At 38.2% G+C, this 17,539-nt stretch overlaps 1 protein-coding gene across 1 annotated transcript in view; it reads left to right on the forward strand.

Moving 5' to 3' along the window:
* LOC140246143 (cAMP-dependent protein kinase type II regulatory subunit) overlaps nt 1–9,362 on the forward strand; it is a 97,864-nt gene extending 88,502 nt beyond the window's left edge. The window contains exons 11-13 of the mRNA XM_072325580.1: nt 3,210–3,267; nt 4,027–4,095; nt 5,169–9,362. Of these exons, the coding sequence (XP_072181681.1) occupies nt 3,210–3,267; nt 4,027–4,095; nt 5,169–5,275 (234 nt within the window). The 3' untranslated portion in view covers nt 5,276–9,362. The remainder of the gene's footprint in view (nt 1–3,209; nt 3,268–4,026; nt 4,096–5,168) is intronic.
* The last annotated feature ends 8,177 nt before the right edge of the window (nt 9,363–17,539 follow it).

A 17,539-nucleotide genomic window follows, 5' to 3' on the forward strand; every position in this document is an offset into this window, starting at 1 on the left:
AGAATTGCATACTCTTCTTTCATATTTCATAAGATGTTTTTCATTATCTCACACAAAAAAGTTGGTAACCTGAAGCCCCCATCTCAACCCAAACTATGCTATCTTTAATAGCTATTCATCCCTCATCATTTTAGTCACTTCAGATTTTTTTCTCCTTTTTTTTTTCAACGGAGCAATGGTTTCTGAATGCTTTTATCATATTGTATTCACTTGCTTACTTCGTGAAGAGGCTTCTGTGCTTCTGAAAACGCTACCATTTATGCTAAAGGCCTTGTCTCCTCTGCTCTCTTAAGTTCCAGAGAGTATACTGTATGTAATGTTGCCTATGTTGTAATTTTTCTGAAACCCTCTGGTTACTCACGTGCATTATCAGAAGAAATCATGAGTCGCACCTTTGCATCAGTAATTTTGAACAGGAAGCATCCGATGATCCCCAGTCCTAGTGGTACGGACGTTTATGTATGCAGATATGACTGCGCAAATGTATCTATTATCATTTTTCAAAGTGTTCAGTTAAAGTTTGTGGTGTTTTTAGCAGAGGTTATATGTCAGCAATTGCAATTAGTGTGTTCATAACATAGGACCTGAGAATTGAGAAGAATGATAACAAGTACATAATATGATTACACATACCAATTTACTAAATCAATAAGTGGGCATCAACTTATCATTTATTTATGTTTTTGTTTTGTTTTTTTTGCAAGAAAATATTGTCACAAAGATTACAGTTTTGATAATATGTAATGACCAACAAGTAGGCAATTCAGAAGTACAAAATCTGGGATTGGGGAACCACTAGAGTGTGTTTTGATAAAAAGCTGCTGTTTTAAAATGCCTCTTGAATGTTGAAATCTTTTGTTTGTTGTTCTTTGCCATGTTGACATCCACTGCCGATGTTGTCTCACTTCAAAGCCTCACATGGCGTGTATCTAAGCATCTTTCTTTCTGTTGAAAAGCATTGACTTACATTGACAGAAGCATTGAAAGTAATGAATGCCCTTCTACTGCCTGCAAGCAAAAGAAGGCAGACACGTGAAATATTCGTGAACTTTCTGCCACCACTTAGCGATCTCTGTCACTGAGCCTTAACAATGTGAGCCATGCCTGTGAAGTTTTGAGTGTGCAGCATCGGGAGTGGTAACCCTGGTAAAAAAAAAAAAAAAAGAGAATGGTTCTGACGAAAAAAAAAAGTCAAGCTTACAGCCCTAACTGTTGCATTATTTCTTTCTTTCTCTCTCTTTTTTTTAACCCCTCTCCCCTCTCTTTAATCTGAACACACTCCCAACCCTTCACCTGTTCACATACACACACACACCAAAAAACCAAACAAACAACTGATGATGTTCTTTCCCTCGATTCATTGGTCAACAAATTGCCATGGACATCGGCATATCCCTGGACTGGCATTGCCGATATGCCCTCTCCCCCTCCCTCTCTTTTGTACCACATCGATCCTGTGATGTTGTTGCCGCTTTGATGTCTCACTCGTTTTTGCATGACGACTCTCTTTTACTTCTCCAATCTCATCTACCACACAAAATCACCCTTTACAGCGATCCGTGAGTACCCGATGCATCTATTCTTCCTTGTTTTTCCTCGGAGTCTTGACTTTTTTGAGCACTTCCTTGACAAACTTGAAGACAATTCGTCCAAACCGTGTTGTTGATATTAAACTCAGCTAGTTTACACTTCTTGGAGTTTTGCATGATGTGTTTGAACTTCCTCTAATCTGAAATTCCTAACCTGTGTTCAGACTGTAACGATTTAGTGTTTGGTCTAATGTTTGACTCCTAATCAACAAAAGTTGTTTTTTTTCAACATGTTAAAAGCAGAGTTATTCTGTCCAATTGCGATGTATAAAAAGTGGTAAAACAATATGACTGAATTACTTTTGTTACAGGTATGATGTGTTTGCATTAACATGCAATGCAGTTTTTCCTGCAGAGTCCAAATCATGTAGCTGACATTTATAAATAAGAAAACAACAGAGCTGAAATAAGCTGGAAGCAAATGGTTGCATTTAAGTCAAATTGAGGAAAATGAATTTAGCCGTCAACGTTGATAGCTGAGTGTGTTTTGTGTGACTAAAATAATGACAGCTGAAGCTTAAGATTACCATGTGTCTGGATCATGAGTCATACGCCATGTTGCTCATGTTGTTTGCCAAGCAGTCCTCCTCTTTCTGTCATCTATACTTCATGTATTTATCATGTGTGCAAATGTGGAGAAATTATCAAACCAAGTTTGCGGTGTAAATATTCTAAGTGATTTATGGGGAAAAAAGAGGATCACTTGAGCCCCTTTGCTTTACTATCTTGAAGAGCATCTCTGGGGGAGGAAAAAAAAAATCCATCAACTTTGCTTGTAAATGAAAGGACTTTCAAAAACATTGAAGAAAGCTGCAAACTAAACTGTGATAACAACCTTGTGTGCAGTGTTGTATTTTCATGTGAATCATATCATATGAATTCATTCATCTCAGTGCCCTGTGATTTTCATGGAAAAGTGTACAAAGTTTGCATTTTTAATACCTATCATGTGCTGTTGATTAATGGTACACTGTAGCTGAGTAGTTGATCACCATGTCCCGTGAAGCTGAAATATTTACTCAACAGACCACCCTGATCAGCATATAAACACAAGCTTGAATTTGCTGTGTGAAGTGAAAAGCAAAAAGCTAAACAGTCATACCTTAATGTGGTATTAGACAACCTATTGGAACAGGACAGACTAAAAAAAGTGTGGATCAATTATCCCTGTGTGGATCCCAGAGTTGTACCCCTGTCCTTGTAAAGAAAACAAAATAGGACATATAGATGTCAAGCATCTTGCCTCCCCTCTCTCTTTTTTTTTTTTTTTTTTTTTTTTTTTTGGGGGGGGATATGTACATTCTATGCTTTGATTTGAAAATTTAGAAATTACCTGAGTTTTACTTCTTTAAGAAAAAACAAGAAACAAACAAACAAAGAAAATCATGCAGTAAGAAGCATCATAAAAGTATAATGCCTTTGTCAGTTTCTGACAAGAACAAGATGACAAATTTTAACATTTGAAATTCTGACTTTCTGACCCTTGGGGAAACTTGATCTTCGGCGCATTTTTGGGTAAAGATTTTGTCAATTTTGCCGGCCGCGAGGCACAGTTAGCCCTGACCTTGTGCAGCTATGCAGTGAAAATTAATTGTCATTTGCCTTCTTGTTCCTTTCAAGGATAATCCTGATGAAGAGAAGGAAATTGCAATCTACGACCAGGGCCAGTATTTCGGAGGTAAGATTGCCTTGCTGCATTTCTTCTCTTGCAGCACTAAATGGCTCAACACAATTTTTTTTTTCTGTTGTTTTTGTGTCAGCTCTCCTTTTTGTGCTTAACCTCCACTTTCGTCAACTCAGGTTCTGCTTTTCACAAGTTGTGACAGGGAGAGGCATTCTATTTACACTTGATATACCTTTAAATGCCAGGAAATCTATGCTGAATGACAAAAGATACAAAGTTGTGAAGTAATCCTTACGTTGTTAGAGACTCTAATTGAGGAATTTTGTAATAAACCTGTACAGGGCTTTACTACTGGCAGTATAGGAAGCATGCTTTCGACATGCAGTTAGTGGAAAGAATAGAGGGATGGCCATTATTACTGATTCAATGAAAATTTGTGGACACTACCGGTACTTTGTAGACTGGATGTTACTGAATTACATACTTAGTGTCATGAGGTAGTTTGATCCAGCCAATGTGATGGTTAAAACAATAATTTAATTCAATCGAATAATTTAGTTCAATTGAATAATTCAATTCAATTCAACTCAGTTCAATTCAATTCAGTTCAATTCAATTCAATCCAATCCAATCCAATCCAGTCCAGTCCAGTCCAGTCCAGTTCAATTCAATTCAATTCAATTCAGTTCAATTCAATTCAATTCAATTCAATTCAATTCAGTTTAGTTCAATTCAATTCAATTTAGTTCAGTTCAGTTCAATTCAATTCAATTCAATTCAGTTGCCATCTCTGATCGCCTATTGTTTCTGCAGAGCTGGCTCTTCTGACGAACAAGCCCCGTGCCGCCTCTGTCTATGCCGTGGGAGAGGTCCGATGTGCCTGTAAGTATCCATGACTTACTAGACATTTGTCTTTCATCTCTTTCTACATTTTCCAAGGGCTTACCAGTCAAATAAATCTAAATGCTTGCTTGATGTGCACTGTTAAAAAAGGAAAGAAAAAGAAAAAAAGCAGTGCTGAGAATAAGGAGAAAAAGGACTGAATTTATGTCTTGATTAGATTTCTAGTTGAAATTTGTTTGAAGAATCAAAGCATTCATATGCATGTGGTAGTGTAACAGATTTCATTTGTACATCTTTATTAGCAGTGTAAATGACTGGTTCACACGTTTGTAGTTTCAAACAAAAAAACAAAAACAAAAGAGAAAAAAATCATGGGACTTGGTCCTAAGTCATAATCAAGCAACAAAACTTAAGCTTTGAGTTTGTTTATTTGTGGTGGATAACTTGTTTCTGCCTTATGACCATAAATTTGCCTTTAGTATGGCATTTAACAAAGAAAGGTAGAAATCCCAAGGTAGGGTTATGATGGTTAACAGATAAACATGTGTTTCCAAAGTGAAGATTGCATATCTCCTCAGGGGACCATGTTGTTCTAATATCCCTGTAACTTGTAGATAACATGAAGATAACAACATTAGTCCATTATTTAAAGGGACAGTAAAGTGCCACTCTACACATGGTTCACTTCAGCTTGCATGCATTTAGTGAAATTAGACATACATGTAAAGAATGGTAGAAGTATCATCAAGACGGCACGAACAAGACTTGGGACTTCCATGGATGCATGGGATTCAAGTCCCAGGACCGAGAGCTCCCATGTAGAAGAGTCAAACTCACACCCTTTGCACATAATCTTAGAGCCCACTTTACTTCTCTCACAAAGATTAGGGAGAAATTCTGATGAAGTGGTCCAGTACAGTAAAACAGGTTGATATTTGTATACGGTAGATGAGGCCTGCAGAGAACAGTCACAAAGTGGAATTTTTGCTGCCCTGGCCGACTAGGAGATTGACGAAGAAATAATCATGATAACTTATTCATTAATAATGCTGTCAACTCTTTTCCCTCCTTTTCAATTTTGTGCTTGCCTCGTGTCTTCGTGGGCCAACCAGTCCTGGACGTGAATGCGTTTGAGCGGCTGCTGGGTCCCTGCATGGAAATCATGAAGAGGAACATCGACCACTACGAGCAAGAGACGGCGAGGCTCTTCGGCAAATAACCCGACCCCACGACCGACCCCCTCTATCCCCCTTACCCCACCCTCTACTCATTCTTGAAAACCGCACCCTACACTTTACGCCTCCATGTCTGACAACATTCGAATTGCTTCCCATTTTGTGTAGCTCGTTGGTTTTAGGGTTGTTGTTTTTTTTTTACATTTTGTTATCTCTTGTTTCTACCTAAATGAAGCTCTCCTGATCTTGTCTGACAAAAAACAGGTACTTTTTTTTTCTATTTGATGGGAGTTGATCTCAAATGGCTGCATTTTTATGTCAGTGAATATCAATGTAAAGTTTTGGAATATCCCACTCACTGACTTACAGTCTAGCATCTAATGAAACATCAGTTGTTCCCTAACTAGAGTACGCTTCATTCGTATTTCCTATGCCAATTACCACAGATGTCTGCCCAAATGTTTGACAAACACCACATTCCGTCAAAAGACAGAGTGTTTGCTGCCTATTTTCAGACAAACCAAACCAACCAACTGAAAGATGCAATTTGTGCTCAAGGAGTTAGGGGGCAGGAATTCCCTTGGCCTCTCCGTATTTTGAACGGACAGGACTTGTGGGGGGAAGCCCCCTTTTGTAGGTGCATTTAAAGAGCGCAAGAGCTTTGCAGACTTTTCTATTCCCGGATTTGGTGCGTGAATGCATCTGTAAATATAGCTAGAACGATGCATTGTGGGATTTTGGGGGCAAATGATCTAGTCGGGCAGGAGAAGTCATACAAATTGTTAGAAAATATATAAATACTCTATGTATGTATCTCTGTGTGGATGATGAACTCGTAAACTTGGCAGAGCACAGGAGTGTGAATCCACTCAGCAGGAAATTTGTGTCGACTGGCTCGCATTTGAGATTTTACGGCTCCAGTCGGGTTCATGTTAAATCGCATATTGGGTTACCGAGAGCAGTGGATGGATATTGGTGCAGGCATCATGATGATGAAGGGCCTGAGTTATTAGTTAATGTTATTTTCTTCATACGTCATGCAGATTTTTGATAGCTTAATCTCATATACTGACTGCATGTGAAGGTGGCGTGGATAGAGATAAACCTTTCGAGTGGTCGTTGTGGGATTCAGACATTGGCCGGTACCGGATAATTGGTGTTTGAATTCATCAGTATTACTGAAGAGGTGTAGGGGTAGCAGTTTTCATTGACGAGAATGATTAAAATAGAAAGAAATGCATTTTGTAGGATTGAAATGGTGACTGGGTGTGTACAGCAGGTTGGAAAGGGGTTAGATGGCAAAATTGGTTGAAATGGTTGTGGTATGATAACATGCATTTTGTTTTATGTTTTTTTTTTTTTTTGGGGGGGATGCAGCTGTTAGCTATGAACTGTAATTTGAAATTAAATGATGTGGATTGGTAACTATAAATTTATTACTATGTAGTTGTGAAAGAGATTTAATTACAGATTGCTGTTTGCTAGTTTGTAAATAAAATTATCAAAAAGAGTTTTACATTGAAAAATGAAAAAAAAAAATGATGGCTGTTTATTGAATTTGAATGTTTGAAAATTGTTCAACCAGTTGTATGAATATTTTCACATCTGGTCTGTGAAATTTAGCTTAATTGTTTTATTGAATGCAACTTTGGAGTATTTTGGTACAAGACAAGAAATGCACTGTAGCCAGGAATGTATCAAGTGGCGTGCTGTATTGTTGAATTTGTATTCACATGTGTTCGTATGTGTTGATTTCACGCACTTGAAACTTCTTCCAAACCGAGATGTATCGCATCTCGGTATTTCCCGCCAGTCAACCGGGCTTTGAAATCACCATAAAAATTCATTGCAAATTTCTACACAGCCTTGAAAATGATGACAGAATGTCTCTGGCACAAAAAAAAAAAAAAAAGAAAAAAGAAGAAAAAGACAGCATGTGTGTTGTGAATGTTATGTAAAGTCAAGATATCATCAGCAGGGAAAACCACAGTTGTGCTCTCAAGTGTATCTCAGCATTTTCGTACTCCAGGGTCAGTTCATAAAATTATCTAATTTTGTGCACACTACCCAAAGTGGGAGGGGGGAGGGGGGGAACGGTCTGACAAATATCTAGCAGCAGAAAGTATCACAGATAACCAAACAATTGTGTTTTCTCCAAATGCTGTATAAAGGGAGGAAAGAAAGTATAAGCACTCACAAATCTTGCCATGTAAGATTTGATCTTGACTCTGGTATTTCTTTTTTTTTTATTGTATTTTTGGGGGTTCCTTCATTTTTCTGCCTTGTGCGATTACCGTGTCACATTTGACATGAAAATGATTGTGCGTGCTACATGTACTTTACAGGGTTTTCAAATTATCTGTATGCTAATTGTTTTACCTCTTTCGTCAGTTCAGTACCATTGGCGTCATCGCTGATTGTGGTCAGTGTTTCATAAATTTATCCAAGAATATGTAAATATTATGTTGAGTCATTTACATACCTTTACCATTGCGGCTTGCATTACGTTTCTGTGATATTTGTTTTTTTCATTCATTTGTTCATCCTTATAGATATGAAGGTACTACCCCAATATGTTGAGCATTTTCGTCTTGAATCTCAGAGGGTTCAGCATAGATTGCGTTTGATGTGCAGTTGATGTATTACATTTGGCGCATTGTCAGGGTACATATGTTTACAGCAACAAGAAAAAATAAGTCAAATATCTGCTTCGTGAGGCGAGTGGTAGCTCAACTGAGTGCTTGAAGTGACTACTAAAAAAGTGAGAAATGCATTTCTGGCCAAGTCACAAGGGTTTATGATGTCTGAAAGTGAAAATATCCCAAAGGCCCTGTTTTGTTGTTTGTTCATATTAGATGCACTGCGAACCAGATGGTGTACTTTGTGTGTACAATATAATTGTGATGGTTTGCATTGCCTTCCATTCATATATATTATTCTTTTCGTAGAGGTGGAAAGTTCAGCCAGTCATAAGAAAGGGTGTACTTGGGGTTCTTTTTTTTTTTTCTCCTTTTGTCAAAACAGTACAAACAACAACAGTAGAAGAGATCGCTTCTTTCTTGGCTGATGCACACAGTACACAATGTCCTTTCCACCCACTATCCTGTGATTATGCATGTAGCATGCATATTTTGCACCCATTACTATTTCTTGAGAACTGTAATCCCCCACCCTCTTGCCACCGACATGGGTGGAGTTCCTCATTTCCATGGCAACAGCAGAAATTTTCTTGAACTCCAGGCAGCAATCACAGTAACCCCCATGGTTACACTGCTCTCTGCTGTCAGAGGAAAAGAAGTGATGATAACACAGAAATTTGATTTAGGAGAGAATTTACATACGCAACATATATATATATATTTCATTGATTCTTTCATATATATGAACGTTTTTCACAGATACTGGAATATCTGAAACTTTTGCATTACTGTGGCTTTCAGGTTCTCTTCAACAACACATTCGGACTTTCAGGCTCGAAAAGAGTAGGTCCAGTTATACGTGTGGAGAAATGTTCTCCAACTTGCCATGATTTAGATGAAGTGAAAGCAATTGATATCTTTCTGTGAATTGATAAGCAGACGGGGAAAAGCGGGGAGGTATTTCGTGGACGCTTTCGTGAAGGGACACACCTTCGTTTGTGGTAGGACTGTTAAACGAGGAATCCACCAAGTTGTTTGTTTATTTAGAAGGTTTCAAAACGATTCAGAGTTTTCTGGAGAGGGAGCTAGAGATATTGTTCTATGAATTTCTCTCTCCGAGGAGTCAAAAATTTTGTGTCACTCCCTGCATGCTTTTGAAGCTGTTCACGTCTAAAATCTGTTCTGACTTTTGCTTTGATACCGTATCCAGTAGCAGGAATTTTGTAATCATCCAAAAGTCTATACCGACTACACCCACGCTATTGTTTTTATTACAAATTATCCGAGCACACTGAAAGGGTTTTTCTTCGTTTTTTTTTTAACATTATTAGTGTGCCATGTAACCGTAAAAAACATGCAATTTTTCAAATAGAGTCTGTCCATGATATTGGGAAAATGTTATATGTGTTTGTTTTGACAGCATTGATGTCTTGTCAGATAAGAAAAAAAAAAATGTGTTAGTTATTTCCAATTAAAAATCAGATGAAATAAAGTCAGCAGTCTACACGTGCCTTTGTCTGTGGTCATACATGTATTTGTAAGTTTAGTGACGTTCAGTAATCTGACTCTTACCTTACTAAGTGGAGCTTATTCATGAGTAAAGTATGTAATAGTCAATGGTCACACTGTTCAAAATCTCGCCACCTCTCCCCTCCCCCCCCCCCTTTCATATTGCTAAATACTTGTGCTCTTTTTCAAGTTAAAGGGCAGCCCATACATTGTACTGCCAAAGAGACTGGAATGCCTGTAGACTCAGATTAGTGGAAGTATACTGTACTTTCGGATCTCATACAGGAAACCTCTCTATACAAATTGCTTGGGACCACTAAAATTTCCTCAATGTATCCGGTTCCAGGTATCTCATTATATCAGGGGTTTAAAAAAAGAAAACAAACAAGAGAATATGAATGTATTAGGACCTGCAAAACTACTCAGTATCTTGTGTGAGGTACAATGTGCGTCACTTAAAGTCCAGCTCTTTTTTTTTTTTTTTCTTCTTTTTTTTTGGGGGGGGGGGGGGCTCTAGCTGTATGTAATGACAGCAAAGAAAGAAAGAATGCATGGGTAGCAGTTGCAGTTGTTGGTTTGCAGATTTAGGTATTTAAACTGAACTGTATTCAGGGCTTTGTTTGATAATCTACCAGCATTTGTGTACAATGTATAAAAATGGAGCTGTGGAAACTGTCAGAAACTGAGTGTAAGATGCCTCTTATAAAGTAAGAAGTTTTTTCTTGTCTATTAAACAATGTAGTCTGTACCGTTTACTCGCGTTATAATGAAGTCCTTGGGACCGGCATTTTTCTGTCGTTATTCTTTTGTTATATGGACATTTTGTTGTAACCATGGAGTAGCTCCATGTTGTAACCGAACAATCAACAATAAAACACATAGAGTGGATAATGTTGCAGCCTGAATTTTTACTTCGTTGTAACCAGGATTTTGTGATACAGTGCACTCCCATAATAATGAACACGGTTACAATAAAATTCTGACGTAAAAATTCAGGCAACATCATCCACGCTATATTTATTTTTATTCTTATTGTTTATTTGTTCAGTTAAATTTTGATATAGCGAAAGAAAACTGCTGGTCCCAAGGACTTCGTTATAACAAGAGTCCACTGTACAACTCGTACTCATGCTCATTATACCAGGAGTGCACTGTAACTGGATTTGCCATATTTGCTTGTATTTCCCAAAGACAGTACATTAATTCATAGATGCGCCCCAGAGAGAAGTGTTAGTATAAAATACGCACGGGAACTACAGCTGTAAACACATGTGAAATGATGTAAATCATTTTTAGCTGAATGTCAATACAGTACCTAAACTGCAAACTTGTCTACAGCACAACTTCAAAGCCAATTTCTTTGTCAACCATGTTTGGTGGTCTGCTTTCTTCCATTCATTGAAGTAGGGGTTTGTAGGTGGTTTTTGTTTTGTCTTGTTTTTTGATTCAGTAGAAGATGCTACAAAAACAGAGCTGCCAAGTCTCCCTGAAAATGTCAAAATCTGTTCATGTCTGAAGAAGAGAATATTAAAATCTCCCCGATTTGGGAATTATTTTCGCCCATTGAGATGCATGTACTGTAACACACAGATATCTCCCCGATTGCTGTGTGGAATGTCCCTGATTTGGATGTGGGAATGTTGGCAGACCTGCAAAAAGTAACCATTGGTATCTCCGCATAATTCAAGTAGCGAGGATTTGAACAGTACAAAGTAAGCATTTTTTATGATTATGGAGATAACCAGAAAATTCTGACAAGATGTCATTGAAGGTGTTGATGACTGTGTGAAGACCTTGGCAATGAATGGGATAATAGGAATGAGGATCAGGGGAGAAGCAGTGGGAGTGAAGATAGTTGTCGGTGGTGATGATGATAATGGAGGGGATGGGGGTGGGGTTGATCATCATCTGTAGATGGTAATGCAGATCCTCATGCAGTAAAAAGTTTGCAAAACTAACACAAGTGAGGGACATTCAGGGATAATCTTCACCAAATGTGTAAACTGATGATGATTTTATAAAATCTGGGTCATCATTAAAGAAGAAAGCCACACAAAAATGTTATCCATTTCACAAAGAAGAGAAAAAAAAATCTCTGCAGAACGGTGCAAAAATTATCAAAATCGGAAAAGAAATAAGGCAGTTTTTTTTTTTTTTTTTTTTTTTTTTAAATTTGGAAATCGCTTCTTGACCAGACGTTATGAATACTCACATCAGCAAGTTGATGTCATGCTTCCACAATTTCTTATTCATGTACATTTCATATACAGAAATGACAAAAATCTCACCTTAAAACCACCCATTATAACAATGAAAAAAAAAAAGAATGAATGTTAGCTCTGATATAGTTTGGTATGGGAATATGCTTTTACCTGTATTAGCTAAAAATAACAACTTTTCATAATTTCATTTATAACATAAATGAAAAATTGTGTGGGCATGACATCATTGAGTTGCTCATTTGAATATTCATATAAAGGACTGGTCAAGAAAAAAAAACTGAAATTTCAAAATGTCATATCTTCCTTATTTCTTATCTGTATTTTTGACATTTTTGGAACGTTCTGTATGGAATCTTTTCCTCTTTCTTTTGGAATTTATTCATTTTTGGGGTGGACTTCCTCTTTAAAAAACATCCAATGATTATCCATGCAACATGATGAAACACAATCAAACACAACTGTCATTTTATAGGGCAATTTCATTGCATGTTTGTGCTTTCAAGCCATCCAAATACAAGAGGCTTCATTACCTTAATACTGATGACAAGCGGGGGTAAACATACGAAAAATAAATGGGTAAAACAAAGGTTCACAAGATTAAAGCAAGATAAAAACAAGATGATCGTGTAGAATCATATAATTCACGCAAATATGGCCAAAAAAAAAATCCGAGCCTAAAAGCATGAAGTACCCTGCAAAATATCGAAATCCAGGTGGCTCATAACAGTCTTCGACAATGACACATGAAAATCCAATCTAGTTTCCGACGTAACCAAGTTGTATCAAGTACAGTCACGTAGCGAAATAAACCGGTACATCTCTGGTGTATAAACTTTTGTACACAGCTTCAGAAGAGTTTGAATTGTTGATACGATGGCAACGGTGACTCTTTCCTGTTTGTGGCGTTTTGAATTTCAAAATTCATTGCCCCTCCCTGTTTACGCTACCCATATTAGAGCACCCCAAACCCTACCCAGCAATGAAGGTGTCAGTCACTCCGTCGTATGCACATAAGACGAGACCATGATGTTACTACTCTTCAACATTTTAATTTCCTTGCAAAACTTTGATGATGCAGAAATGGAAAAAAAAACAAGAGACCCTCGGGTCTCGCGCTCACCTGAGTATCGCAAGTTCACCTTTCACGCAGTCACTAATCTAAATTATTCACAGCTTTACTAAAATTTGACCAGGCATTCTCAAGTAGAACATGAAAATGTACAATAAGGGCCAAAATTTTTAAAGATTCCTTAATTTGGGGGCATTGGGGCCCCCTGGGGCCCACTGGGTGGGGCATGGTGCCCACTTTGATAAATTGAGATCCTGACCCCCTAGGGATGCTACCTGCCAAGTTTGACGAAAATCCATCATGAGGTTTTCAGGAAGAAGATGAAAATGTACAATTCAGGCCCCCATTTGGACCTTCCCACCCCCCCCCCCCCCCTGCCCCCAAGAGGGGCACCCCTGGATCTGCCATGAACAAACTTGAAACTACAGTCATTAATGTACTCACTCACAGTATTATCTTAGCTTATGTTAGAGAAGATTCTTAAAGATTCCTTCATTTTTTTTTTTTTGGGGGGGGGGGTTTTGGGCCCCCCTGGGGGCCCCCTGGGTGGGGCATGGTGCCCATTTTAACAAAATGAGATCCTAACCCCCTAGGGATGCTACCTGCCAAGTTTGGTGAAAATGGGTCATGGGGTTCTCAAGAAGAAGATGAAAATGTACAATTTAGGCCCCATTAGGACCCCTCCCCACCCCCCTCCCCTGGGTCCCAAGGGGGGCACCCCTGATTCTGCCATGAACAAACTTGAAACTACAGTCATCAATGTACTAACTCATAGTATTAACTTAGCTCTATCACTTCTGGTTCTAGAGAAGAAGATTTTTACAGATTCCTTAATTGGGGGGGGGGGGGGGTTGGGCCCCCTTGGGGGCCCCCTGGGTGGGGCATGGTGCCCATTTTAACAAATTGAGTTCCTAACCCCCTAGGGATACTACCTGCCAAGTTTGATGAAAATCGGTCTTGGGGTTTTCAAGAAGAAGATGAAAATGTAAAAAGTTTACGCACGCCGGACGCCGGACGAAGGGCGATCGCAATAGCTCACTTGAGCCTTTGGCTCAAGTGAGCTAAAAAGATGCAATACATGTATACTTTGAATCAACTTATAGGACTGTAAGGATTCAAGGGTGACAAATTTTCTTACAGAGTTACAGATGCTACATTCTTGCCGAAATAAAAATGATGAAATGAACATCATTTACACAGCAATTTCAAACACAGGTCCAGGGAGAGTTGGATCAATATCTTTACTTTATACTTCTAACTTCATGTTGGAGTGGTGTAGAATCTACATATCTTCTCTTTTGATCAAAATACTGAGCTAACAAATTACGGAAAAGGACAAGTATTGCAACATGCAATTTCATAATCAAAACCCATATTTAATCTCACCCCATTTCAAAACACATAAACCATGATTATCCTGGTTTGATTTTGAATGTTAGTGCAGGCTGACCAAAGGTTCACTTTTATCTTTCCAACCACAAAGGTTCATACAAGACAGGCTTTTGGATATATCTTTTGCTTACTGAGGACATGCAAGTCACAGAGCATTTGCCGCAGGTCGTAGACCTCCTTTGCAAAGCTTTGTATTTAGGGGTGGGGTCGGGAAGAATAGACAAAAATTCATATTCTGCATCTCAAATTCACCTCTTAAATATCTTCATATGATCCTAGATGCTTGAATGACTTTACATTCAAACTACAAAATGTGCAATTCATAATTGGCCAATTGTGAAATGTTATAAAATAATGCATGACAATAACTGTTCATTCATTCATTCATATTCTTAACTTCTTAACTCCTTCAGTGCACAAGGAGATGAATTTCATTTTCTTCTATATGACATAGGACTACATATGATTTGGCCAAAGATTTACGGACATTCACACGGATAATTATGGAGAGACTCCACGTAAGGGCTACTGGCTTTCACATAAGATGTGACCACCCAGCTCAAAACCCACAAATGAATTTCCATGTTTCAGCACTTTAACTTAAAAGAGCAAGCTGTAAACTTTAGAATCATATGTAACTTGCTAAAATTGGACCATCCAAACTCATTCAAAAGGGATTGAAATAAAGAGAGTTAGGAGGTGCACTTCGATAGAAAAGGGAAAAATGAGGATTTAAAGATAAGGGTCACTCAGGCCTACTGTGGATAAGGAGCAAGCATGTTCTATTTCACAGTTAAAAGGATGGTACAGTATTGGTGGAGATGAGAATTGGGCTTTTAACTTTTTGCAAGATACTGTACCAAGAAAACACTTACGAAATAGTACAGTGGATACCATTTTAGGAGGAATTCAAAGTTTATTTGATGAAAATCAGGTTTGGAATGACTGAAACATCCACAAAGAAAGTAAAACAAAGCGATCGTAATAAAGTGTGGGTCCCACACTTTACTAGAATCGCTCTATTTTGGATATCTCAGCCATTTCAAAACCAATTTTCATCAAATAAACATTGAATTCCTCGTGGAATTACACGCTCTTTCATATTTCACAAGAGGTTTCTCATTATCTCACCAAAAATGTTAGAAACCTGAAATTAGGTCTCAACCAAAATTATACGATCCCTTTAACACAGCACTTGTCTGGAAAAAAAGAAAAAGAAAAAAAAGATGGTCCAGAAAAACTGTTGATACCTTGATTTGAGTTCTGTTTGAAGTTGCCAAGTTTTGACCATAGGTATACAAAAGATTACTCTCCCAGGTAAGACAAAACTTTAACAACTTGAGTCGCTCAACCCAAATGCAGAGCTGCCAACTGTTCCGAAAATTTGTATTTGTTACGAAAAATCGAAGGGAATACGAAAATACGAAAATGCCCTCAAATAGTACGAATTTCGCGAAAAAAGAAATGACAAATAAAATGACAAAGACGCCTTACTGTAATGTGTACTGTATCTAGCTACTCGCCGATGCAGCGCGCACGCACTGTACTAAACTGTAGACAGGCACGGAAGAGAAAAGTGCGCAACACGTGTTATGGGCTGCATGCGTGCGTATACTGCAGTCCGCGTTGTGGGCAGCCATCGCATCGCCAGCTGCAGCCAGCAGGTGTAGGTAGAACTCTACATTGTGCGGTATACCAGTGGGTAGCCCAGCCTCATCTTCCCGATCGGTCGACCACCACTAGCCTCGATCAGCTGCATAGCTGCACGCAACATGTACAGTATGTGTACGTGGACGTACGGTAGGTAAACTGTATTAAAAGCGGTCTAGTCACGATCGTGTCTCCAATTTCTGCATTCTTTTTGCTCTTCTTTACTTCTTCGTCCGCCTATTCCTTTACCCTCCCAAGTACGGACTGACTTTTGAGAGTGTTGTATGGTCTTTACAGTGTTACTGCATTATATTTCTGCAATTGAAAAGTGAGTTTATATTCGAGTGTGGAAAGAAGTATTTGACCGACCCGTGCGCCAGCGCGGGGACACTTGTGTACAGCAACAGTGCTGTGCGTGTACTGTACTAACCAATGTAATGACGATGATCGATGAGTGCGTGAAAAAAAAAGCTTCAAACTGTGACTGTGTCCCATGTGTTTATTTTCGCGTTTGCGTTCGTTTATGCAAACCTCAGCTACGTATTGTTCCATTTCCGTCGTTTATCATTTCTCTTTGGATATGATTTCCTCTGTTCTATGTCACTTCGTTTGTTCCCTTTATATTTTGATGTTAAGTTGTTTAAATCGTCATGTTTATGTTGAGAATGAGTGTACAACATATTTTTGTATCGATGATGTGTCCGCCCACGACCGTGCAGCAATAATATTTTGAAGGACGTTTTAATCCTGTTGCTTGTGCAGTGTTATCACTTATTGTTGACGTTTGTCTCGCAAGTATTTTGCAGTTATTTTTTTGTGATTGGTTCATGTTTTTCGTGATTTGTTTGCTAAAAGTGCTTACCTGGAATTATTATTAATACGAAAATGAATAATCTGTTGCGATGGTATTACTATTGATGATAATGACTGATAATAAAAGGGAGCTTGCAGAGCAAATATTTCTGTCTTCTGATTCTTTCCCACCCACATCTCTCTGATCTATTTCCCCGCCCATGACTGATGGAAAAAAAAAAAGAGATACATACACTGCACAACAAAGAACCACGTCATGAGCCAGAAACCGGTACGCCTAATTCTCACTGTGTTACTATACATGGAATCCTTAGTTTCTGATTGTAACTCACCTTTAAATCATAGACAAATGGAAAAAAAAAATGTAGGTAAATATTTATAATGTAGAATAAAAAAAAAATAATACAACAGTAGACAGAAGCAATTATATATGAACAGAATCTCAGGATAGAAAAAGAGAGGCACAAAACTTGACACCCCCAGCCCTTTGTGGAAATTTCCACAAATAACAGGTGCCACTGCCAGACGAAAGAATTTGCACACCTGAATTCCTTTAGCGTGTAGTTTAGCCTGTTTGTTGTTGAGGATGAACTATAAGGAGTTAAAAAAAACCATTAGACGCATGCAAACTATAAAGAGCATGTTTCTATCTTTGCTTCAGACCTTTAGTAAAAACATCAAACAGTCGATAGGTGTACCAATAAATGTTCACTGAAGCAAATAAATGGATTGAGTCGTCATGTCCAAAGAAAAATCAGAAAAGTTCTTGTAGTGCGCCGATAATTATTTGCTATTGAAGTGTTGCTGTTGGAACGTATTGATGAAAGCTGCTCGTGCAGTTAGCAAAATCGGGACAATTTAAAACTTTTTTAAAAAACTGATTATCGCTCAAAATTTATTCATATTAACTTCACTTCTTAGGTGATTCGGCTATCAACATTCTTTGGTTTTATGCTTGTAAAATACGTGCTGTATTCTAGCATCGCGCACCGAACATGAACCGTTCACAGTGCA

This window comes from Diadema setosum, chromosome 2 (genome assembly GCF_964275005.1).
Source record: "Diadema setosum chromosome 2, eeDiaSeto1, whole genome shotgun sequence".
In the NCBI taxonomy this organism is placed as follows: Eukaryota; Metazoa; Echinodermata; class Echinoidea; order Diadematoida; family Diadematidae; genus Diadema; species Diadema setosum.